This window comes from Oreochromis niloticus, linkage group LG23 (genome assembly GCF_001858045.2).
Source record: "Oreochromis niloticus isolate F11D_XX linkage group LG23, O_niloticus_UMD_NMBU, whole genome shotgun sequence".
Classification (NCBI taxonomy): domain Eukaryota; kingdom Metazoa; phylum Chordata; class Actinopteri; order Cichliformes; family Cichlidae; genus Oreochromis; species Oreochromis niloticus.
The window spans coordinates 42,898,568-42,924,244 of NC_031986.2; the positions used below are offsets into that span (position 1 = coordinate 42,898,568).

General features: G+C 39.6%; 1 protein-coding gene across 1 annotated transcript in view; it reads left to right on the forward strand.

Annotated features, from left to right (window-relative positions):
- Positions 1-5,244: 5,244 nt before the first annotated feature.
- atf6 (activating transcription factor 6) overlaps positions 5,245-25,677 on the forward strand; it is a 28,880-nt gene continuing 8,447 nt past the window's right edge. The window contains exons 1-14 of the mRNA XM_003440029.5: positions 5,245-5,474; positions 6,603-6,691; positions 7,043-7,121; positions 7,396-7,493; positions 8,155-8,278; positions 8,579-8,782; positions 10,336-10,505; positions 18,271-18,456; positions 18,552-18,643; positions 20,170-20,319; positions 21,810-21,905; positions 21,992-22,094; positions 22,812-22,882; positions 23,713-23,824. Coding sequence (XP_003440077.1) covers positions 5,375-5,474; positions 6,603-6,691; positions 7,043-7,121; positions 7,396-7,493; positions 8,155-8,278; positions 8,579-8,782; positions 10,336-10,505; positions 18,271-18,456; positions 18,552-18,643; positions 20,170-20,319; positions 21,810-21,905; positions 21,992-22,094; positions 22,812-22,882; positions 23,713-23,824 — 1,674 coding nt within the window. The 5' untranslated portion in view covers positions 5,245-5,374. The remainder of the gene's footprint in view (positions 5,475-6,602; positions 6,692-7,042; positions 7,122-7,395; positions 7,494-8,154; positions 8,279-8,578; positions 8,783-10,335; positions 10,506-18,270; positions 18,457-18,551; positions 18,644-20,169; positions 20,320-21,809; positions 21,906-21,991; positions 22,095-22,811; positions 22,883-23,712; positions 23,825-25,677) is intronic.

Sequence of the window (25,677 nt, forward strand, 5' to 3'; positions counted from 1 at the left end):
GGGAATTACACATATAGATAGATAGATAGATAGATAGATAGATAGATAGATAGATAGATAGATAGATAGATAGATAGATAGAAGAGTCTGTGTGTTTATATGTGTATTTTTTTCTTTAGTGAAAATTTTGAAATTCTAAAAACATATGTTCATACTGGTTTTTATGCTTTATTAAAAAATAAATTCACATTATTAACATCCATCAACTTCAGATCTCATTCCCCACCTCCCCACCCCGCTCACACATACACACACACACACACACCCATTCAAGCCCACTCAGCGAAGCAACCCTTTGCGCTAATCCCTTTGTATTCACAGCCCCATTCCCACCAAACAATGTCCTAAAGCCTAATCCTAAACCAAGCTCGACAAACCTGGGCTACCTGCTAACAAGTCACAGTGCAGCTAAGAGGCCAACCGAAACCTTAACCAAATGGTCTGTTTAAGTCACCTTTAATCACCCCTTCGCATGCTTTCATGTAAACAGCACCAGCTTATAGGTGCGTTCATTTTTTTCAGTCTTTCACCATTCTTTTGGCCCGCTTCCTGTATTTTCCCTCTTCCTTTCTGCATTCGTCCTTCTCTGGCTTCGGGATGGAAGTTCTAGCTGCGTCGTCATGGGAGATGACTCTCTCCATCTGCCTCCGCAGCCATGAGCCCACCTCCATCACGCTTTATCCGAGGGACTTCCACCACCCCCACCCTCCTGGACCCCTCTTCACCATTCTGACAACCCCTGCCCCCTGCTCAATAGCCTACATAAGCCTGCGATGATAAGTGTTCTCCCTCTTTGTGCGGGTTGGGATAAGACAATGCCACAGAGCACTACAGAACATCATCCATCTCATAGCTCATCAATCTGGCAGACAAAAGATGAAATGTAGCTCAAAGTCCCTTTCGCAAAAGGGGTTTTCTCTTTGCTTAGAAGAGGCTTGTAGCCCAACTTTCTCGCTCCTTTTCACTGCTAAGTAAAGTTCTTCTCCCTGTGGCCACAGGGGAGGAAAGTATGGCTGTCTTTTCATAAAACACCAGTGCATAATTACAACTGCACAAAAACCCAATAAAATATGTAGACACGATTTCAATATCAAGTGACAGACATACTCAGTGGCAGCAAAATGATCTTTTAGGAATGAAAAGCCTGAATGGAAACATGCTGTCAGCTCACCAAAGCATGAGGCCTCTGCCACATTTACAAGAATTTGTTTTGTGGTAAATGCTAATTAAAGCCTGCTGTCAAATAAATGACACCATCTACTTTTGGTTCCTTGATTAAGTTTACATTGTCTCATGGCCAGCGTGGGGCTCTTTGTTCACTCACTGTGGTCTTTATTTTATTTATATGTTTATTTGTTTCAGCAATACATTCCTAACAAGATACTCCTCAATGTTTTATGAGTAAATGTAAATTTACTTACACAGCATTTAGATTCCTGTGAACAATAGTGTTGTTTCACCTCTTTAACCATCATGACAAATAACAAGAGCATCAGAACGTAACCACCAAAGCATTTACTGTAACAAATTACTGTAAACAACCAATAAATTGAGTATAGTAACATGCTGTAATCAACTTTTTCTTCTTTTTCAGTCATCAAGTCATCAGACTCGAGTCTTGCTCTCTTGCTTGTTTCTGCTCACAACTCATCTGAGCAAAATCCTGTTAGAGAAATCATGGACACCGTCTACATCTTCACTTATTGGTCTAAATGGAGTTTATTTAACCCTGTTTTCAAAAGTGCTTTGAGGAAGCAATATGAGAGGAAACTGTTATCTTGCATTAAAAAAAGAAAATGAACTGAGAGACAAGAACACACAGACTGAAAACCTTTTCTGCTTAAAAAATGGGCTTTTTTCTACTTACTGATCTACAGTACAGTGAAACATCCTAAGCTAAAACTCATTTCCTTTTATTTTTCTTGGGAAATTAGAAGTGCTTACAATGATTTATTGAAATATATGTCAACATAAATTGAAATAAAGTATATAAGGCAAAACCAGAGTTTATGCAATTCTAAAAGGCCTGAAAGTCAATATGTGGTATGACCACCTTTATTATTCCACATGGCCTGAACTCTCATAGGCAAGCTTTCTTGTAATTTCTTTAAGTAGTCTTCAGGAAAAGTTCTCCAGTTTTTTGTTTCACTTTTATCATCTTACATTGCTTCAATATTTTTTTGGCATACTTCAGGCTTTTCTACCCATTTCCCTTCCTTAAGAATGACTTTATGACAGCCACTTCTCCACTGAGACCATTTATGGTGACCCTTCAGTGAACAGTACATGGATGAGCTGAATGGCTGATTTTTTTTCCTCTTTCTTAAGAAGAGTGACTTTGTTCATCTCTAGATTTTTTTTTTTAGGTCCACCGTTCCTTTGTCCATTTTCCTCAGATTTTCTAAGGAAACACTGCACACCATGCTGCAATAACAACACGTTGTGCTATTCTAATAGCCAGTGGGAATTATGTTGATAGAGCAAAAGTACTATTTTATGTCTGTCAAGTTGTGCAGTCTTTAGCTTTTTTTAATTAATTCAACTCAAGAGATGGAAACAAAGTAGGTTTTTTACAGGCTGCTAATAGTAAAGTAACTTAGACTGGTTTCATAACAGGTTATTCTTTTATTCTTAGGGATTTTGTGAAAAATTAACAACAAAAAAGCTTGTTGTGAGTGTGTGAACGTGGGCATAATATTCAAATAACATGGTGTTCCTATTCTGCTGTGTGTTATTTATAGTGGCAACATACACTGTTTATATCAGCTGTTCATATTTGTATAAAATATATGTGACTGCTTTACCTGTCCCAAAATTACACTGGGCACCCTTAATTATCATCATTTCTACTCTGGTGTTCATTTAAAATTACTACGATGATTTAAAAAATGTTTGCTTCAAACTTTAAAAAAAATTAACAGAGCGTCAGCATGAATGGTGTATTTCAGACAAAGGGAGGAGGTGTGTTGTAGCAGCTTTTACACCAACAGCAGCAGCAATATGACCAAAGCCTCTAATCCATTTTACACAAATGTTCTGTTAAACCATTCAGCCAACATATCAGGTTAACCTGTTAATCTGCTCTTCGTGTCTGGCTCTCAGGGGCTTTTCGCACGCTCAATATTATAAGTCCCAAACTGTCCACAGACTCCAAACAGATATGCTTGCATTGTTACCATAATCAAGACACCACAAAGTTAGCATTTTGAGATCTGTTAATAGTCAAACCCTAGACTGGAACCATAGAAAACCATATCCTGCTAAGTAAACACAATATACTGGACTTTTAGATGTAGATGACCTCTATGTAAGTCTCTACCTTGAAGTATTAAGTTAAAACCAGTGGCTATTTCTCTTTGAGAGAAGCTTCAAACCAATCCAGCAGGGAATCAACCAGACCACCTCAGGTTAATCTCACTACGACCTGAAATGCCCATGAAGGATTAAGTCCAGTGTACACCTGCCGCTGATTTTTAGCACACAATGTCACTTAAAGTGACTGCGTTATTTCAAAATCACAAATCATAAACATAACTCTTAAGAGTTGATTAATTACCAGGGTTATTCAACTATACATAAATCTCTGATGCAGGACTGCTTTGAGTTTAGTTACAGAAGTGATGACGCTTAACTTGTCCATATTTACAGAACACATTTTTAATGTCTTAACATGCTTTTTTCCTTGTAAAATCGGAATGATTTTATATGATCTGATTTACATCCACATGTTCTATAAGTATAGTTTAAGAATATTTGCATTTATGTTTCCCTTTTACTGTAATGCTTTTTTATAGACCTCTAAAAATAAAGTTTTACTTACAGAACTAAGATTAGGATTGAAAATGCACTCTAACATCTAGCAAAGTCTATGCGTGTCCAGCTATTATTGTAGCAGATATAATCTGTGTGAAGAGTTGTCTAACTGTCAAGCTGTGTATGTGTTTTTAAAAAAGCTTCACACCAAGATGAGCTCTCTGACACTCAAGTATAGTTCACATCAGAATGGACCTGCACAGCAGCACAGGACCCCAGGAAGTGGACAGAGTGGATAGACTGTATCCATGCAATTCACACCTCCTCTGACCATTATTACAGCCATGTTTGGTTGTCTTAAGAACTAGCTGCCCTGTCAGTAGCTAGCTGCTGGGGTAAAATGACCAGTGTAAACTAATCTGTCTTCCAAAAATGCCTTTATTTGTTTTTAAAAATTTTTTCTCTCTCACAAAATTGACTCTGGCTTCAATAAGACCCAACATATGGGAAGTATCAGTGAAAATCTGGTCTGATTAGATATCACTTTTCACCTTATTTGTTGTGTCTCTGACAACTCATATGACTACCATGTGCATGTGGCCTTAATGACTCATGGTGAAACATCATCATGTGCATGAGGCAAGAGGTTTCAATGCCTTGCCTCTCTGTCAAAAAAAAAAAAAAAAAAAAAAAAAAAAAAAAAAGCGAGAAAGCTGGCTGTGGATGTCATTTTAAAGTAAAGACCTTTAAACTAAAACGAATTACTGAGAAGAATACACTGGAGTCTACCACAAAGCAGACTGCGTTTTGAATATACAGTTTGATGGACAAGATATTTTTGTCTCTTAAATGACCCCTTGCCAAAACATTACTTTTATTTAACCATATTCGGCCACTACAGGATTTTTTCAGTTTTTTTTTTAAACTGCGGAAATGCAGGTGTAGTCTTTAAAATTACTAGTTTGCTTTAGAACTTAACATAAGTGACTTACTTCTGCCTCATGATCTCAGCTCCTGCGTGTCGACAGAAGTCAGCTTTTGAACACTAAGCGTTTCACGCCGTACCGTGGAGCCTGCAGTACTATCCTGCTGCCTGGTGGCGCAGTTAGGAACCACAAGCTGCAATGCAAATTTTCCAGCAGCATTAAAACCATTGCAATTTGTAATGCTTTTAATGTCTTTGTTTAGTGTCACTGTCGCTCTCGCATTGTTTTTTGTTGTTGTTTTTGTTCATTTTTTTTCTTCCTATATATGTGTGTGTGCATTTATATATATACATGTCTTACTTGTAACTCTTTTAAGATCTGCTTATTTTGCTTACTGTCATTTAGATAGCTATATAACTCAGTCTTCTATTCTGTGTATCTGTTACTGTTTTTTGTTTTGAGAATCAGAGAGCAATAAAATAAATGATTATAATAAAATTCCCAGCTGCGGGCCCATGCTCGCTGCGCGACGGGTTGTAAGTCCCTCGGCGGCACCCGTAGACTGACGGTAAAGTCAGACGTGTATCTAAACGGGAAGTTCATCCCTAAACAGCCGCTTGATCAACAGTGGTATGAGAGGTCGCTGGATCGCGCTTTGTTACAGTGTGATAATATACTAATGAATTCAAAAGAGGATGTCATCCGACTTAACGTTAGACTTCGAAAATCATCGGCAATACCCTGTGATGGATAGTGAGGCAGGCATCATCTCCATCGATCAGGGGGGAGAGTGGGGTAAGAAACAGCGGAGCTCACACATTCTAGAAAGACCCATACAGAGGAGCAGTGTAGCTGACCCAGGATATCAACAGAGACAACACGTTACCGAGCAAGGCACCGAATAAAAGAGGAATTTTTATAAGTCGGTTGTTTTAAAGACACAAGTAGGAGGTTTATGTGTTGTGCTTGTCACACTCCTAAGTCTTAGTTAGCCATTTAGCATTAGCCATGATGCTGTGATGATGTAACAGCAGGTAATTGGAGTTATAATCAGGACTGTAACTGGAGACGGGGCACACTTCACACTGCAGTGTCTGATCATTATTACAGATATGTCATACTAAATATTGATAATATATAAAGTGCACAACTCCCCCTAAAAAAACAAAAAGACGAAAAATGTCGATTTTTTTACTAATTTTTACTGGTTTTTTTAATAATCGTTTTTAAGGTCTCGAAAAGTAAAACTTGTTAACATTTTATCTATTTAATGTTATCTATTATTATCATTGTTACTGCTATTTTTTAATCAGGTTACTAATAATAGACTTGCTGTTTGCACTTACTTGTGTTTTATGCTGAAGTGTGTAATAACCCGAGGAAGAAAATATAGAAGAAACAAATAAGATGTTAAAAATGAAAGTGAAACAGATTTGTTAAAGTGTGACCATAAAAAACTTGTTTGGCCTGTTAGAGTTTATGCTAAAAAAACCAAAAAAAAACCAAAGATACATTTTTTTAAGGGTACATTTTTTCGTGTTAGTAGTTTTGTCTGTAATTGTGTTATGCTGTGTTGTGCATGTTGTGCATGCATGTTTTTGTGGCAAAATGAACTGTATTGATAGCATTGTATTGATAGCATTTCCAAAGTACACATTGCCTGTATGGGCTACTTACTGAATATGGCAGAACTAACTAAATACAGTAAATTTGATCATACCAGCTTGTCTCTTTTACTTGTAGTTCACCGCAAGAAAAAAGACAAAAGCCAAATGTGGCACTTACACCTTTTCATTAACATTTAGACCTATTTTTAAGATATTTTTTGTAATTGTTCTGTATTCATTTCTTCAATAATCTCATGATAAGGCTTTGTAATGGACTGAAAGCAATTGTCTGTGTTCTGTTCTCATTGACATACAGACTTAAGCCTGTTCGATGAGCTGGAGAAACTCGGCGATGAGCTGGGGGATGCAGATGAGCTGCTTGAGGCTCTTGATAATGCTGGCTATGTGAGTAACTCATCCTCTTAATATGCAAATACATGGGGAAGTGAAAGATCTGCCCAGTGCAAATCAGAAAAAAAAAAATTGACTGTGTGGTGCTGAGGGTAGAGCCTAAGATGGCTACCGCCACATTTTGTTATGCAAAGATAGATAATGCGCCAAAAAAATAAAAAATTCCACCTACATCGTGCATGCAAAACGAATACTGTAGACTCAAATAAATGCTCCAGAATTCAAATCTGTTTAATTTTATCAGCTATAAATGATTCATTTATTGGATTCTCCTACATGCATTTGCTTCCATTCTGCTTTCTCAGGAAGTCCATTTTTTTCAAAACCATATGTTTGATTTCTCAGGCCAACGGTGTTCCAGATCTGGACTTTGACATCGACATTCCACCATGGAATGAAATGGATACATGCAGCATTTCCACAGGTACGGCAACACAAGTGTTGTGTCACACTGCAGCACAAAATAAGGAATATATAAATAGATCTAAAAGAGATATTATTCAGGGATAATATAGCTGTTTTACTACATGCATGTAACATTGATGAGTCATTATTTTTCAAACTCATCCACCATGCAGTAGGTTTAATGGTCCAAGAATACAAAACTATTGAATGGTTCAATACTTGAGAGACTCAGTGGCTTATGCTGAATAAGACTCACACATATTGCCCATGTTTCCATGTCCTTGTGCATCCAGATGGTGAGGTGAGTGTGGACTCTCTGTCACCTGCCCACACTCTGAGCTCGGTGCCCTCTCCCGCCTCAGTGGAAGCTTTGTCTCCGTGCTCCTTGCAAGTAAGACACAGTTTTCAACTCTTTGTCCATCCTGGTTTTTCTGCATTTGAATTGCATTTCCAATGCAAATTGCGCTTTGTTTCACATTGTGATTATTTACATGCTTGCCCCTCTTTTGAGCAGTCGCAGCAACAAAAATTTTCATCCAGATGGTGTTCAAACAATGACAGCTGCTCTTTCCTTTTGGATGGTGATGCACACACTTGAGACACTTATTACCAAAAGCCTTAAACACCTTGTCAGATTAATAATTTGCCATCCATCTGAAATGTGCTCCAACGTCTCGTTAAAAACAGAAAAAAAGGTGCTGACAGCTTCAAGCATATTAGCATAATTTAGCAGGCAGATGTTTTCACAGCGTGTCAAAACAAGGACAAGGGTTACATCTTTTTCTGGCCCCAACACAGTCTGCATGCATTTGTCTGCTAAAGGAATCATCCTGACTTCTCCAAGGACACATTTGTCTGCTGGAGTCTTTGAGTACTGACAAGGACACTTTATCTGTTTTTATCTGGCGTGCCTTGAGCACACATAGAGTACAAGTGGATTTCACAAATTAATTTATAGTGTCACAGGTGAAACGTATTTAAACAGTGATGTGACTACACTGATCATGTCCTCGAAGATACACGATCTAAATCTCATTTGTTTCTTCATTCAGGATGAGGCCCTGTCTCCACAATCGCAGCCGTCTCCTCTTTCAGTCTGCTCAGAGTCCAGTGGCTTTTCTGAAATCTCTTCCCCACCTAAAAAAGCTGCAAAGAGGACCAATCAGGTGGCACGAGGTGAGGCAGCTTCTGCCACCACACGTCTGCTAGCTATTCAGCTTTTCTCAATATTTAGACATTTGATTACTAAAACAGGGAAGATTTGCTATTTTTGCACCACAATATGGGTTTGCAAAACTCTGGGATGTCGTGTCCTGTCTGAAAAGAGTGGGGATGATCTGAAAAAAAAAAGGGGTCCTTTAAGAATAACTTATAACTGTAAATGCATATTTGTTTTCCTGAGCTTAGGATATTTATATGAATACCGTTTCCTTGTCTAACTACTTCCATCCCTGTCCTTTGACATATGCACACCAGCCAAGCCAGTTCAGTCAATCAAGAAGCCGATTCAGATTGGCCCAAAGGTTTCCATCCAGCCCAAACCACTGATTACAGCTGTGCCATTGGCTCAAGCAGCAGCTCCCATGCAGGCCAAGACAATCATCATCCAGCCCCTGCAGACCACTGTGCTCCCTGTGGTAAAACCAGCTCCAGTCAACATCAAACCAGCACCCCCTGCAGGTCAGGGCTCACACTGCAACACGTCAAGACATGTTTCTCACTGCACTGTATTGAATCAGACCATTGCATTAGTCATATTAACTGGCAATTTGATATTTGTTACTCATAATACTTTGTAACTCATAATTTAGAGATGATATTATATCAGGATTATGTTGTCAGTGCTACTGAATCTTTCGTAAGCAATCATTTCATTCTTGTATCTTTGCCAGTAGGTGGTGCTTTAACCACAGTTTTTGCTCTGTGAGGCTCTGTGTCTCACTATTTTGCTTGATGATCAAAACATAAGAATAAAATTAGACAGTAGATTATCCTAATCAAAATATGTCCATATTTGCCTGACATCTGAAAAAAATATGCTCTCTTGAAATCATTATTTTGAATAAATAGCCGAACAAGCTTGCTTTCCAACCAAAAAGTGAGACTGTTTATGGGCTGCTATGTGTTTCGTGCATTAGAGTCATTATTGCTGTTGTTTCTTTCTGGTTTAGCCTTTCTGGGTGACCAGTCAGGCCCTCTGTGTTTGTTACATCAGCAGCATCTAAGCCAATGTAAATACTTATGTCATTGCTTGGTTCCCAAATGGGTGGAGCATCTGACCTCTCTCGAAGTGAATTTGAACTTGGCTCCGCTGTCTGCCTTGTAACGGCCAAGATGGCAGATGGTTAAGGCCAAGACATTCAAATGCAAAACCCCAGATGGAAATTTATTCAAGCATGCTCAGTGCTATGAAGGGTATTGTTTTATGAGCTCATCAACATTCACAGCTGAGGAGTAAACCTCCTCAGCAACGGGATGATTTAAAAACAGAAAGAAAGGAAATGAAACTGTTTATTGATTAGTTTCCAACAAACAAACATGCTGAAGCAAATGTTTGACTTTTTTTTTTAGGCCTATGAATTCTTACACATGGTGAACGTGGGCGCAGGACTTGGTGTTGGCACTGCACACATTCATTAGCAGAACTGGCAAACACTTGCACAATTAGCATTGACAGGTTTAGCATTAAAGGGGAAGGTGGCTGGGTCAGCTTGACGAGTGGTTCCTGGCACACCACTCTGGGAGGCTTCTGCATTAGCAAGGCCTTAATTTATAATGACAGTCTTGCATTATGTTAAGGTTTTCCTTGTTTATTTCATTTGAGCTATGTTGTACTTCAAGTGTGGGGACACGTGCACATTTATGTCTGTTTAGGCTCATAAACATCACAAACCTATCACAGTGGAATGTGCAAGTTTAAGACCACGGCTCAAGATGGCAAACATCTTCTCCACCTGTAATCTTAACCAAAAAGTCCTGTTAAAGAGAAGGAGGTGTATGTAGGTCACCAGAGGCAGGGAGGAGTTTGGAGGAACTGGAGTGTACCACCTGCACCATTTTTACAGGGCACATTGGGCTCATCTTCCTCTTGTGTATTGTCACTGTACAAGACGAAAGCTGGATGAAAGAAGCAAAGTAATCTTCATTAGTCTATGTTAATCACACAATAAAAATATGATTAGCATGGTTAAGACCTTTAATTTGAAAAAAGCCTGTGTGTCTCTCTCTCTCAGGTCACCCTCTTTTGCTGTCTCAGCCAAGCCAGCTACTGCAGATCCAAACACCACAGGCCATCTCTGGGAGTGTGGTCACTATGCCAGCACTCAGCCAGGACTGGTCTGTACCCGTCGCTGCTCCACCAGTGGTTTCAGGCACACTTTTGACCCCATCCTCAGAGGATGATGTGAGTTCTTCTTGTATGAGAGTTTCTATATAATCACTCAACACTGAGATGTTACCACTTCTGGTTTAAAAGCTCTTATCCATAAAATATACAGTAAAAAAATAAGAAGATTTTTTCTTATTTTGTGTGTCGTGATTATTCATCTTTCTTTGTATGCTGACTGTTAACTGAACTTGTTTTTGTGGGGATTTGTTGGGTGTTTACTCTAAAATCAGGTGCATTAAATGCAGGCACATATGGTGGTATAAGTATAAGTAGTATAATTCTTATTTGTTCCACTTTTCATAGACAGGTTAAAAAGTGCTTTGCAAACTGTACAGAGTTGGAGTTAAAAGTAAATATAAAATTAAAAGAAAGCGCCGGAGTAATATATCTGATTATCGTTCAGAGCAAGTTTACCAAAAAAAATAAAATTACATGCTTGTAAAACATTTTTATTTTAACCCTATGTGTTTTAGAAGCATGCAGGCCTTTAATGAGTATTTCAACGACAGATCTTCTTACAGTGGAGGAGTATCTTAAGGATAGGTAGGATTTTTAAGCTCACGAAACACTGTGATGGTCGTAGTCTTTAATTTGCTACCTAACTAGCAATGTGCCCAAGTAATTCACAGGAATAAATGGTGCCTTCAACACCTGTGTTTGTGTGCGCGTGTGTGCATCGACATGCAAGTACTTGCCTGTGTGCGCTTGCATGGAGCAGCATTGTTATGCATCGTGAGTGTGCGTGCAGTTGCTCACTTTGTGATGCTGTGCTCCTGGTGTTTACGCTTGAACTGGATCCTGTCCAACCTAAACTCCCCCATTTTAACCTTGTTTTTTTTTTGTATTTATTTTAATCTCACAAACCATTAACTTTGATTTTTGGTTAAAATGGTGGAAATGAAAAAGCATTTATAGCTATTATTTATAATAATGAATCTATTTTTCACACTGAGAGAAAAGTTATTACTCTGCATGGACCATGCCAGTCACTGAAGACACAAATTGCTGCTTTTTTTGCGTAGAGAGTGCGTACCAGGCACGTTAATTTACTTTATACCAGGGGCACTCGAAGTTTTGATGACTAAGTGCCAGTGTAGGGAGCCAGTTTATGATGGAGGGCTATAGAAATCCACATGTGAAACACTTACTTTGCAATGTCACTGCTCAGAGGATGGTTTATCTTGGTGGTTGTCATTTTTGTGCAAGTTTTGTAGTTTTTTGGGGGTTTTCTTTTTTTTTTAAGCACTGGTGAAGTGGCATTTCTTGAAACCAACTCTGTTTCTTATGGTGACTTATGGTGTCTAGAGCAGAACTGAAAGTTACATGAACTGGTTCTTATGCAGCTCTTTTCTACTCTACATGAGCATTCGAAGGGCTTTATAGAATATGTCTCACACATGCATTCACACAAAGCACCTTTTTCTGTGCCTTGCCTCTAGACCAGTGCTTTCTCTCTAACGATGGCATACACCTACACTCTGGTGAATGCATTTGGAGCAACTCAGGGTTCATTATCTTGCCCCAGGATTTCTTGGCATGCAGATCATACCAAAGTATGCTTGGGCAACAAACCACCAACCTTCCCATTAGGAGACCACCTACTCTATCTCCCAAACCACAGCCACCCCTAAGAAGTTAAAACTGAAGAAAACTGTTCCTTTTGTCTCATTTTGCACTATTATACGTAGTATGAAATGTAGAGAATCACATTCTTTGTTTGTTGTGCGCAGGGGCCGAATAAAATGTTAACAACGGCCACCATTTGTGACCACAGACCACACTTTGAGAACCCTGGCTTGAGACCACGTTATGATCTAAAATGAATGATTTTCACTTTGTAATCGGAGATAAATCTGAACGAATGCTGCAGAGCACTGAGATGACACACGCATGTAAAAATGCAAATAGATGATGAGTGGGGTTTTTTTTTTTTTTTTTAAAATTTGCTACAATAGAACAGATTAGTTTGAAAATCAAATCAAGCCAGAGTTACTGAAGGTTTTATGGAACCACAATCAGTTTATAGATGATCATCACTGGCCTCTGCTCTGTTTGTACCTGTGGGATTTTACTGGAAAGATAGATATGTTATGTAATGTCTTTCAGACGATGCGTTCAGTGTCATAGCAGGACATTGCTTTCAGTATTAATGGCAGAGGGTGTATTCTTTCGTGTGATGCGTTCAGGGGTGATGCCAGGACAGCTGCGGCGATTCATAAATGCTGTGCTTTCCCCACACACATTCATTTCTCCCTGGTTGATTTTTACGACAGCGTATACATGCGACCGCGGCCCCATTAACTGCTGCAGAAAATGCCCCAGCAATTTAAAAGACATAAAGTAAACTTGTAGTATTTTTTTATTGTTTATGGCACATTTTTTTTGGTCTCTTCATAAAGGGTCACCAACTTTTACAAGTGCTTGTCTTATTTTGTGTGGGAGTGTTTGTCGTGATCTTTTAAAGACCTGAGGCTAGCGACATGCCGTGACTTTTAGCAAGTTCGCTGTTGTTTCGGGCTTTGGTCTCCAGCACAGCAGTTACTCATGTCTTGTTCTCATCTGACCTTTATTGGGTTGAGAAACATGTTCTCACTCTGTCTCCTCTTTCAGACTTGTTTGTTTTGTTAGCAGGACTTCCACACTCACAGCATGTCTCCTTAGCGTTAGGCTGAACAGTAAAGTTGCAAAAATGAAAAGTTGACATATTTTGAACCTTTGTTAATTATGGAAAACAATGTGTCACATTTGTGGAATGTCTCTAAAACCATGTGCAGTGATTTCTGTGGTGATAGTGGGAAAATGTATCCAGATTTCTGCTGTTATTATCTCATGGGGCAGTGATATATGTGAACATGAAAAAAAGTTCACATCATCTTAACTTGGTTAATCGGTTAATTTTTTTTAAACGATTCTGAAAAGTGTCTGGTTTTTTTGTTTTGTTTTTTTAATGAAATGTAATGGTTGACCTCTAGCTGTAAAAGCCGTCCACCCCTAAAAGGGCGTAGAGGAACTTGTCCAATTATCACGGGCATAATTCAGTCTAGAGAAGCATTTTTTGTGCCAGACATCGAGAAAAATGTCGAGGAATTCCAGACCTCAGAAGCCAAAACAAATACTCCTCTCAGCCATTTGTAAAGCCAACCAAGTCAATAAAGTTTATAATAGGTGATTAAAAGAAAGGGTCTGTAAACATTTAATTGTTAGCAGGACAAAGAGATCCAAAGTTTTGAAGTTCACCTTATTTACCAAGAGAAAAAGGTAGTGGAAATTTAAAAAGCTCCTCTGAAGGGCCTTTTAAAGGACAACTGGGGCAGTTTTTACACATTTTTTGTTAAGGATGGAATGTTTTTATATTTATAGCAATTTCAATGAAGTTGGTTGTTTTTGTGGCACAACAAGGCGAATGTGAGCTGCTTGACTCTTCGTGAGAGCGCACTGCAGCTGTGTTCACTCATTGTGGTTTGGCTGCAGCAGAGTGGTGGACTTGATAGGCTTGTGGATGTGTAAAATGCCTGTTAAAGATGGCATGCTTGTGCCAGGTGTTGCTGCATGTTGTATCTACAGTAAGTCTGTGTGTGTCGCTGATTCTGGTCTCCACAGTACTGTATTTTGGCCTGCGTAAGCCTGGATGTTAAACGGCTGCAAAGGATTACATGCTTCAGACAGGTGTTGTGCAGTGCGACAGCTGTAAATACCCATCAGGGATTGGGTCAGTGTAGTGTAATGGGCTCCCAAACGGCAAGGGATTTAGATTTATGTGTGTGTGAGTGTGTGTTTGTGTGCACGTGCATACATGCAAGGGAAAACAATCCCGTCTGAAATTGCAGGCCTCAACAAAGGTTCCCATTAGTAGGATGGAAGGATTTACAGGCGTGGACCCCAGGAAGGCCTGGTGGTCCCTGCTTACAGCTAACTTAGATATTTAGGCATGTTTAACTTTTTTTTTTTCATCAGAACTATTTCTAAAGCTGGACAGCTGAGACTGAGCTTGATTAAAAACATTGAATCCACTCACTGGCCAGTTTTTTTCCAGGCATACCTTTCTAGTACTTGGACCCTTTTTCCTTCAGAATGGCCTTAATTCTTCGTGACATGGATTCAACAAGGTGCATGGAACTATTCCTCTGAGGTTTTGCAGCAACATCACACAGTTGCTGCAGATTTGCTGGCTGCACTTCGATGTTGCAAATCTCGTTCCAATACATTACGTCTCAGACTTAATCCATTAGACTGAGATCTGGTGACTGTGGAGGCTTTTTGAGTAAAGTGAACTCATTGTCATGTTGAAGAGCTTTGTACCGTATTCTGTTGGAAGCAGCCACTGTAAGACGCGTACACTGTGGTAAAAAAGGAATGGACATGTTCAGTAACAATAGTGTGGTAGGCTTTGGCATTCACACTTGGTACTAATAGGCCCATAGTGTGCCTCTGGCCTCTGGCATTAACAGGGCATTTCACCCAGAAAACTGGCACTCACTGGATATTTTCTCTTTTTTGGACCACTCTCTATAAACTCTAGAAATGGTTGTGTGGGAAAATCCCAGTAGGTCAGCAGTTTCTGAAATACTCAGAAGTCACTTAAATCACCTTTTTTTGCCATTAGCAGTTGAACAAAGTAGGCGCTGAGTAAATAACACATGATTACTTAACTTAAGACCCCTTTTTGTAGTCCCTCTGTACAAGCACACTGCATACTGCTGATGGGGAAAAATAGTAGTAACTGTTATATAGTTGATTTCCCCCACATTTTTAACATATCTTTTTTTTTTCAGAAGCACAGTACAGTTAATCGCACACTGTTTATACATAATTCCGAAATTTTGTCTTTGCACTGCCATAACTCTGATCCAGGGTTATTATAGTTAACTAAATTTGATGTGTTTATTAAGAGTCAACTGATTTCCAAAAGTTCTACTGCCTGTACTAATTTTCCTAAATCTTGCCTCTGGCTCATGCCCTCCATACAATAATAATTATTAACTAAATTAAAACTAAACATTTTTAAACAATAAAAATTCAACTGAAACAACCAAACACACTCTGGAAACTAACTGAAACTAAACTGAATTAATAGCAAGAAGTCAAAACGAAATAAACAAAAATCCCATTAGAAAATACACAACAATAATAACTCTGCTCTGATCCACTCACACCCTATTAGCAAACTTCATGGCTGAAGTAGGGTTCATCATTCTGCTTGCTGTATGCTCAACATATTGCAACCACATTGGCTACTACAGATCTGTAACTCATCACGTCTCTCTCCCGGCTTCCTCCTGCATTAGCAAAGAGGTTTTCTTTGTTGGTACTTTGTGCATCCTTTCAACTGTTGGGGGACTTGTGATCTCGGCGGCTGTCTGTGTCACGCTCGACTGAAATTTCACCTATGGAAACCATTTCACAGTTATAAGGGTTTATGACTCACAGTAAAATCATGAAACATTTACACCCTGACCTGTTAGAGGAAGCCACTATCATCTGGATAGATTAATGGTTAATCACAAACTTCCTTTTGGAACAGTCCTTGAACTGTTGAACTGAATGAGGAGTTCCTCACTTGCATTGTGGCAGTCAGACCCCTGTACGCCTTTCTCTCTTCACCCATATTCATCTGTTGAAGTGCTGTTGAGCAGGAGTTGGGATGATCATGCAATTAGACGCATTCACACAGCACTGATCAGTAAACCAACAGCTGTCTGCAGCTGTTGCTATATGAGCTGTGCTCAGCTAATGGGCATTTTTTCCCCTTGTTTGCATTTCCCACTGGCATTCAAACAGTTTGAGTGTGAACGAGTATCACTGTTAGCCTCTCAACCCGCCAAGCTTCTTGAGAAATGCCACTCAGCCCTTTTTTCTTTTTCTTTTTTTTTTTGCCCCTTGCCCCACATCTTCCTGCCCAGCCTCATTGTGGACGCGACATGAAGTTCCCCATGCTCTTCACTCCCTGGTAACTGCTTACTTGCAATGTTCCCAGGCTCGGGCTAGTGGCACGGCTCCCAGAGCTCGGCTGGGAGACAGAAGAGTTTCTCAGGAGACAGAACACAAATACAGGGATCCAAATAACTTAATCACCAGTGGGGCTATTAGACCCTGGATCTTAGAGACTTACGCTTAGGAGGACGTTTGTGTTTGGAGAAGAGGGGCGGCGAGATAGCTGGGGAGTGGGTGGACAATGAAGGTGTTTGGATAATCTGTGCCACTGGTTCTGTTAATTTGAGAGAGGTCATGTTAACATATGCACTAGTTGGGTTAGCATGCGAGACTTAGATTTCAGTTCTCATCTTACTGACGTCAAGTGGAAAGAATCTGACTACTTGAGCGTGTCTTTATTTATTTATTAATTTGTTTATGTTGATATTTTTTAAGTCTTGATTCACACAAAAGCCTCAGATAAACAAATCTAAACTGAAAAAAAAATGCCAGAATTGTATTTATTTATTTATAGTTTACCTTGAGAGTTAAAACAATGGATGCTGGCTGTGGCCGTTCTTACGTTTCCACATTTAGACCACTAACATATAAACTGTTTCTGTGTTTATGTGTGCCTGATGTGAACCCATTTATCAATGAGTGACACCTTTTCTAAACACACATATAGAATAGAAGCATTGCAGGTGACCTTTTATCCCCCTCGAGGATCCTGGTGTAAATATTTTACTTAAAGCATACACTTAAGGGCTCTTTGGAGCGATGTTAATGCCAGGATTTGCTGAAGAATTGTCATTAACCTTACAACACATCCTTAATGTGTCTGTTTATTATTCTATCACTGAAGTAAACTGGAGCACCAGCAACAGAGGGAGTCTCCGGGTGAGAATAACATAGTCGGCACTGGCTTTTATGTTGGGTTTATCTTTCCTGGTTCCATTTATTTTCTGCGTTTCCTGTGATTTCTTCTTTCTCATGCCAACCTCTGCAATTCAAACCTCTGCCTTCTCCCACCTCTTCTTCCTCAGTATTTTTCAATATACCTCATGTGTTCCAAGTGTTAATGAGTGGGTGTTGGTTTAAGAAATCGACAGAGCAGATGTCGGAGCATATATTTGAAATGAAATGACAGTAAATACAAATGAATATAACGTACGTCTTTAGCATTGACTGTAAAATGAGGTTTAGTTTCCCAGAGAAGCTGTGCTCCGAGTAATTGTGTTTATGGGCAGTCCCATCTGTTTTTATTTTTGTTTTGTTTTTATTTTGTGTTTTTTGTTTCTTTTTTGTTAATCCCATCCTCAGTTCTTGATTGGACTTGACGCTCAAAGGTCAAAGTCACTGTGAAATCACAAAGCACACGTTCACACGCTTATTTCCCATAATTATCCAAAAAATACACTCAAAAGATTAAAGATCAGCTACTCTGGGAAATAATAATGTTTTGCCAGCGGTATTCAGCACGATCACTCTGGAACAGAAAGTAAGTTCTGTACCAGTGGTGACTGTGTAGAGATGTAGTGATTGAGTAAATCTCCTCTGATGCTGTATTTATGATGTCTGTAAAGCATATTGGGTGAGACAGCCGTGGATACATACTGTAACCTAACTTTTTGGAAGCACGAGATGTTTCTAGTTTTCTCCTCATTCCCAAGACACTTTTGGATCATTTTACTAAAAAGACCTTCTCATGTGATTCATAATAATTTTTTTTTAAGTCAACTATCACACAAGTCAGAAGAACCTGTGGTCTGCAGTCCAACAGGTGATTAGGAAGAAGGATAAAATATTGGTGTAACTTCAATAATAAATGATGTCCTTGTTTCTGTTTTTTCTCACATTCCCACTGTAGTCCAAGTTGTCCCAGAGACAGCAGCGCATGATAAAAAACCGCGAGTCAGCGTCCCTGTCTCGGAAAAAGAAGAAAGAGTATTTGCTCTCGCTGGAAGCTCGCCTGAAGGTGGCGTTGTCTGAGAACGAGGTGCTCAAGAGTGAGAACGGCAACCTCAAGAAACAGCTGGAGTGCATTCTGAGCGAGGTGAGATAAGACCAGCTCTTCCCTCACGATACAGGAGCATCTGCAAATGTTGAAAGTAGTTTTTACTACAGTGTGTTTCCTCGCTTTCTCTGCAGAATACAGTGCTGAAAGCAACAGCACCCAAAAGGAGAGCGGTGTGCCTCATGGTGGTCGTGGTGTTCCTCGTTCTTAATGTCGGACCAATGAGGTGAGCGCGGGACACTGAACAAATGAATGCTTTCACTTGCCATAAAAAGTAATTTGATACAGTGTTCGATGGCTGAAATTCAATTCAAACCAAATGAGTGCTGATGACGGCTGATATTATCAGGCTGCATGAATATTTCTGCCATGATTATTGATTGAATAGAAATGGGAAGCCCCATGACTCACAGTGGGAAGCACGCCCTACATGTAAGATATTATGCAAAAAACTTTTTCCTTTTCAGACGATGTGTTCAACTTTTTACCCCCTCACTCCCTCAAAACTAAGAAAAATCTCTTTTATCAAGTATATTGAAAAAAAAGTAAAAGGAAATAAAAGGCGATTATCGGTTGAGCTAATATTTGTGTATATTAAAAGTCATTGACTTTGCATGATAATACTTTTGGGGGTTTCCCCGTAAGACTTTACTACTATGCTCTGGAGCCAAGCACCAGAGCATAGTACTGAGCAGTGTGTTGTCCATTAATGCACATACTATAAAAGCCCACCTTTATCCTGACCAAAGCCAATCTCTTGGAAAAGAAAGTGACGATTAATAGTTCATATGTGCCGTATTGTTCTCGTGTGTACAGTTCAGTCCTCTGATGTTGCTGCCAGAGTTTATAGGACTTCTTGACTAATGGATGAATAACTCTCAAAACACTGGGATGGGCTGGGGCAAAAGTAAACTGTTACCACTCGCGAAAGTAAAATAAAATCATTCTGGCTTCAAACGTAAGAAAGAAACGTAAAAAGCATTTGCACATGGTCATTTTTCTTATCTCTGCTTGTAATATTAACAATTGGGACAAATTGTAATGAGTTATATAAAACTACAGCAAGGGGGGAAAAAAACTTGATTACTCTCAGCTAGCAGATGGAGGGGTTGTGTAACTCAAGAGCGCAGTTCACCTCCAAGTGTATTGAAACACTTTCTGTTCTCATTTTATAAAAATGTTTATTTCCTACTGGGAATGGCATTCTCCACAAGGATCCAAGCAGATCTTTTCTGGATCTGAAACTTCTCTTTACTAAAATCCACTTTTTTTCCTTTTTATCTAGAGGTTAAACATGGATAAGTTTCCTGGGACTGCGAATGAGTTTCCTTTTGCGGTTGTATTCACAGCATCTGAAGTGTGTGTGAGCCTCTACCTGTGCTCACATCTGTGGCTTTCTGTGTTTGGGCTCTCCTCTGGAATGTAAAAAATGCCCGCTTTGAGGTTAGATCCTTTGAAATGAAAATGCCACACGGCGTAGTAATACCACTCAAAGTAACTGTGTGTATTTTTGCTTGTGTGCATGCGCCCTTTGGGTTGTGCAGTCGAGATCAGAGTTCAGATTCTGCTCGTGGCTAAAAACAAAAATCCCTCCTGTGCACAGGATGTGGGCCACATGCATTTCAGCGGTCATCTAAGTCCAGCACCAAGTTCTTTTTTTACATTTCTTTTCTTTTCTACCTCAAGTGTCCTGATTTTACCTCACCTGTGGGTTTTTTGTTTTTCTTAACTCACTTTTTTCTTTGTCCTCAGTCTGTTTCAGGGTGGCCCAGGCTCTTCGCTCGAAGTTGCTTCCATGCAGCACAGTGGTAGACACCTGTTGGGTTTCTCACCGGAGGCGGAAATTGAACACCTGATGGGTCCTGAGGCTCTTGGCAGCTGGCCGTCTGAGATGGGCGACAGGTAATGAGATAAACCCCCTAACTGCCTTCACAACAGCATGTTTATCCAGTATGTAAGTAGACCAGGATGCACCTGTGCCTGTGCTCAGTCTGAACTGGTGAAGCTCATTAAGGCCCATGTAAACACAAGTGGCAGCTGATCACCTAGCTTGTCCAAACAGCCGTTTGAATGCCTCCAGCGTCCTTGCTAGTAGTCTAGTAGTTGTGCTTTGAATTGCAAGGTGAGAAATTGGGGTCAGTTCTTGTTTGACAGAAAGCTTTATATTGTTAATAGTTTATTTTTCTATGTGCTTATGTATATTTTTTTTTTCTAAATGCACTCCAGGTGCTGCAGTTACATTTGTAAATTGCATGAATAACATTCCTGTTTGGTACCATACCTGACTCCCCATGTCATGAAAATTATGTTTTGCAAGGTGGTCAAACATCTAACGTCTCCAAGGCATTGCCAACCTGCGTTGTATGTTAGATCTCTGCGTAGAGTATGTCACATGTTAATGCAGACTGTTCTTGTGTAGTATCAAGTTTCTCAGCAGCATTAAACATAGCACAGGCAGGAAGGAACACATTAGCCTTTGCAAAAGGGGTGACAGCACCAAACGCAGCAGTGAGAAGAATGATTGGGGAGATATGCAATCTAATCTTAGGGTCCCACTGAACAGGAAGCCCCTCATGTGCTTGAAGGTTAAAATGGGCCCCTCTCTTAAACTTACTATCAGGCCTCTTTGGTCTGACATGTTGTCTCATGGAACCATTTCCAGGACATTAAGAGACGGGAAAATGAGGCGCAGTCAACGAATTGGCTCACATCAGTGAGGCCCAGGGGAGGGATTACGTCGCTGACTTACATTTTTCTTAACAAGCCCCGCACAGGTGGGCACTTTCTTTGGATAGTCTACATCGGCACCTCAAGCAATATAATCATTCACTTTCTGTAACTCTCTAACCAGAGTCAGGAGGTGCTGTGTGGTGCTAATCATTTGAACTTAAACGTGGTAACATTTGATTGTTTTCATCTGTCTGTGTTCAGAGTCAGACTATATGTGGCTATTTGGGTGGCAATGCTCAACTCTGTAGCATGGTTATGATAATTGTGCGCAGGATTTACAGCAGCATGCGTCGCTGCACTCGCCCCTTTGATGCAAGTATTCGTCTTCATGCATGCATTCAGCGATTGGCTCACTGCCACCTCTGCACATGTTGAGCAAAAAGAACCAAAAAAACTATTTTATTAGTTTTTAGTGTAAGTATCACCACATCCACATTAAAGCCATGATGAATTCCAATTTGGTGCCACTTTGTTCTCTGTTACTTATTCCACCATGGGTTCTTTGCCTGCAGTGAACTGCACGCCGCCATATTGGCTCTTGCTTCACAGCACGTGGGGAATATTTTTAGCAGGTTGACGTAGATTTTCAAGTATCTTAGTGGCTGTGCAAAGTTTTGGCTTTTTTGTTATTTCACATCTGTGTGCTTTTTATTCCGTTTTAGATCTGAAGATAAAGCCCTGATGGTGGTAAAGGATCCCATCTTTCTCAGACCATCTCCGCCCTGCCAGCCTTCTGTCAACAGGACCAAGTGCATTGAGTAAGTAACTTTATTTCATATACAGCTTACTGTCCATATGTTTCCCTCATGCTAAAATGCAAAGACGCACTGTGTTAATTTGGCAGGTTGGCCCATGAGTTGAGGGGTTGGGTCCACCGTCACGAAGTTCACCAGACCAAATCGAGACGAGAGAATAACAGCAACCACAAACCCACCAGGACGATTCTGGTAAGTCACAGCAGCGTGTTTTGGAAAACAGTAAAACACACGTAATGGTCCGTGCACAAATTTACGTGATATTCGCTGCTGGCAATACATATTGCAAACTAAACCTCATTTGGATTTCAAGCCATTCCACTTTAAAAGTTTCTTGGCGACCCAAAGCCTGTCTTTCACCACTGTTTCACCTCCAGTCACACCTACCCCTTTTTCTGCCTCTCGTTTCTCTTTATTGGGCTGAATTTAATCCGGCAGCCCTGAGAAAGTAAACATAACACTTAGAGGGGAGCTATGGGATTAGTGCCCCCTGCTCCTTTTTTCCATATTTTTTCTTTTTTTTTTTCAAAATCTGTCACAGCAGGTCCAGTCTACTAAAGCCGACCATCTGCCCACTTCATATATACACACATTGTTCTTATCTGTATTAACAGAAAAGGTGGAGGTGTTTATTGCCTGTCTGTATTCAGCTGTTTTATCCTTTTGGAGTTGAACAGTAAATCTGCTCACTCTGATGTAACACATGCCTGTGGATCACCACCTGAGTCTTTATCTCTTCATGACAGCTGTAAAATTTCTGAACGAGATGTAATTTATCAGGAGAAAACCTTGACACTTGTGTGTGTGTGTGTGTGTGTGTGTGTGTACTGTTTGTTTTTACTGCTCTCTTTGATGGGCATTGATGTGGTTACACAGATTATAGCTAATTGTCTGGTTTTTCCTCAACAGAAAGCAGGAAATAAGGAGGACGAAGGTAGCCAGATTGTGACGGTTCAATATACAGAAACTACTGCGGAAAAGTAAGTAAAGACCGGCTACAGAAAATTTCAGGTGTTTGTGTTTTGTTTTAATGACGGTTGATTAGTTAATGCACCTGTAGACATAATAACCTGCCATGTTTTGGTGTTTTAGTAGAATTGGACCAAAGCGTTGCTTTAAATAGAAACTGGAGCATTTTTGGCATTTGTCCCTTTTTTTATGTTTTACAGTTTTATAATATTCGATTTATGATGGAGTGATTTTTAAAGGATGACCCTTGCACACTGCTTTAGAAGTTTGGCGATGAACGAGAAACTTGTCTGCTGCACAGTTTAGATCACACAGATGGTGTCAATAGCTTTTTGGCGCTTTTAAATCTGGCAACAAAATATCTGAGTTCGTAGGAAAATGAAAGAAAATCACTTTCAGAAGTTAACCTCTGTAAGGCCAGAGGGAAAAAAAAATAACACCAAAAATAGGAGGAAGTACTCAAAAGTAATTTGGCAGGCATGCAGTTTTGTACCCATGCTGCAGTGAGATAGCGAAGTAGCAGTTTTTAGGCTTTACTTTGTGTCCCAGCAGCAAATTACTGGGCAAGTCCGTTATACTGAGGCACAGACCACTGCGATGTTTTATTAGTTGTTGTTTGAGTTGATGGTGTTTTGGTTAGTCCTATTTGGTGAAATCAAATAGGACTAACGCTGTGATATAAATCATATAGTTGAAATTTTCATGGAAAGTGCCCAGATATATTACAGATTATCCTACATTTACTATCTGCAGTATGCATGCTTGTATGTTTGTAGGTTTTATTGCTACCATGTTTCGCTGACAACTGTTTTTTTCATACCTATCTGTGTTTCTTCCACAGGAATCCTGGCAGTGAGCTGCAGGTGTACTACGCCCCTCGTCACACGTACACCGACTTCTTTGATGAGCTGAACCGCCGCGGCGACACCTTCTATGTCGTGTCTTTCCGTAGGGTAAGTTTGGACTTGTTTCTAGCTGAGGTGAATGGGTGAATTAGGCACGTGAAGCAAAATACAGCTGGAAGTTTTTACACATCAACACTAAACCGATTTCATTCCGTTTGAATCTGGTCAGATTGTGATTTGTCATTAAACCAAAATTAAGCAAGGGATTTAAATTTGAGACTAAGTGCCAGGGGGGTACTGGTTATTACTGTTATCTCACAGCAAGAAGCTCTGCTCGAACCTTTCTATGTGGAGTCTGCCAGTGCCGTTACGGGCTTCCATCGGCCATTCCAGTTTTCTGGAAAGCATGCATGTTTGGTTTATTGGTGATTTAAATTGGCCTGCAAGTTCATAGAACAAAGCACTATATAAATGTACGGTTAAATGTGGCTTGTAGTCTTATCTTGATGTGTGGGACGTGATATTCATATCTGCCTTTCATCCCTTCATTCTAACCAGGAAAAAAGGGAAACTAATTTGGTTCACGGTAAACTTTTTCCTTTGAGTTTTACAGGAATTTTATTCTTTGCCATCTCACTGAACAACAAAAACGCACAGCAGCTTCCAAAGTTATACCATTAAGATATTATTAAATTGGCTATCAAAAACTCTTTTGAAGCTGGAACACCTTTTTGTTCTCTCTTTTCATTTTTTTTCTTTTTTCTGTGGTCGGTGCTAATTAAGCTGGACCGAGTTTAACTGGAAAGGCTAAGAATGTTCCTACTCTAGACTGCTGGTTAATCTCGGTGAAGGTAAGCTCAGGGTGCTGAGAATTTTGACATATGTAGCCAAAGATCGAGACACAAAGGTTTGGCTTTAGGTTGGCATAGTGACGACAAGGACAAAGGGAACAATGGTGTACCCGAGGTGAAGGTCTTTGCAGGTCAAGGAGCCGGCCTCTAGTTTGTAGCAGCTTTGTGATGCAGGGGGAGGAGGGTGATCTGGTTTCTCCAAGTGAAAAGTAAAATACAACTTTATGTCAGAAACCATTAACATTACAGGTAATAATCTCTCTCTCTCTTTTTTCTTAAACTTTCAACCACAAAAGTTTTTAGGCAAAAGGAAAGTCGTCTTAGTGGATATTTTAAAAAATTTGAATCGTTTAAAAGTAAATTTAGGGCAGCTTTTTAGTTTGATTAACCAGTCCTTCCTTACAAAAAAGGCATTATTATTATCATTATTATTATTATTACTATCATTATTATTATTGTTCAGGAGCTGAAAAGAAAGGGGAAAAAAATAAAAATAATGAAGCGCTTAGTAGATTTGTTAGATTGAGGAATTTGTTTCTTAGATTTTGAACTCTTTAAAGGTGAATTGCACTTTATTCAAGTGCTTCTCTTACACTTGCGTTTTCCACATTTCAGCCCATTCCTCTCTTTTGTGTGTGTTTTCAGATCTTATCTTGATTTTATTCAACTGGAAATGGCATTAAAAATACTTTTTTAATGAATATGACAAAAACATAAAGAAGGACAAAATGATAAATAGACACTTCATGTAAAGTGTTTCAGTTACAAGCCAGTCATTCAGTGTGACCTTTTTTTAATTCTCACAGACCTTTGTTAGCTTTTCTCTCTCAGTTTATTTGCCTGTATTTGGTTTCCTGGGTTTCGGGGTGTGTGTGTCTGACAAAGCAGGAATGCTTTTTTTTGTTCCAGTTGGTATGATGTTATTACAAGACTGCCAAAGTTCTGGATTAAATTGTTTATATTTTAAAGCCAGTCACAAAAGTTTTTTGACTTTCGTCCCTTGAGGCAAAAATATTTTTTCATTATGGTCTGTTCTTGCACCTTCCAGCAGTTGAAGTCACTCTGTACAGTATGTTGCAAAAGGGTCACGTTTCGGTGAAGGCAGCTTAA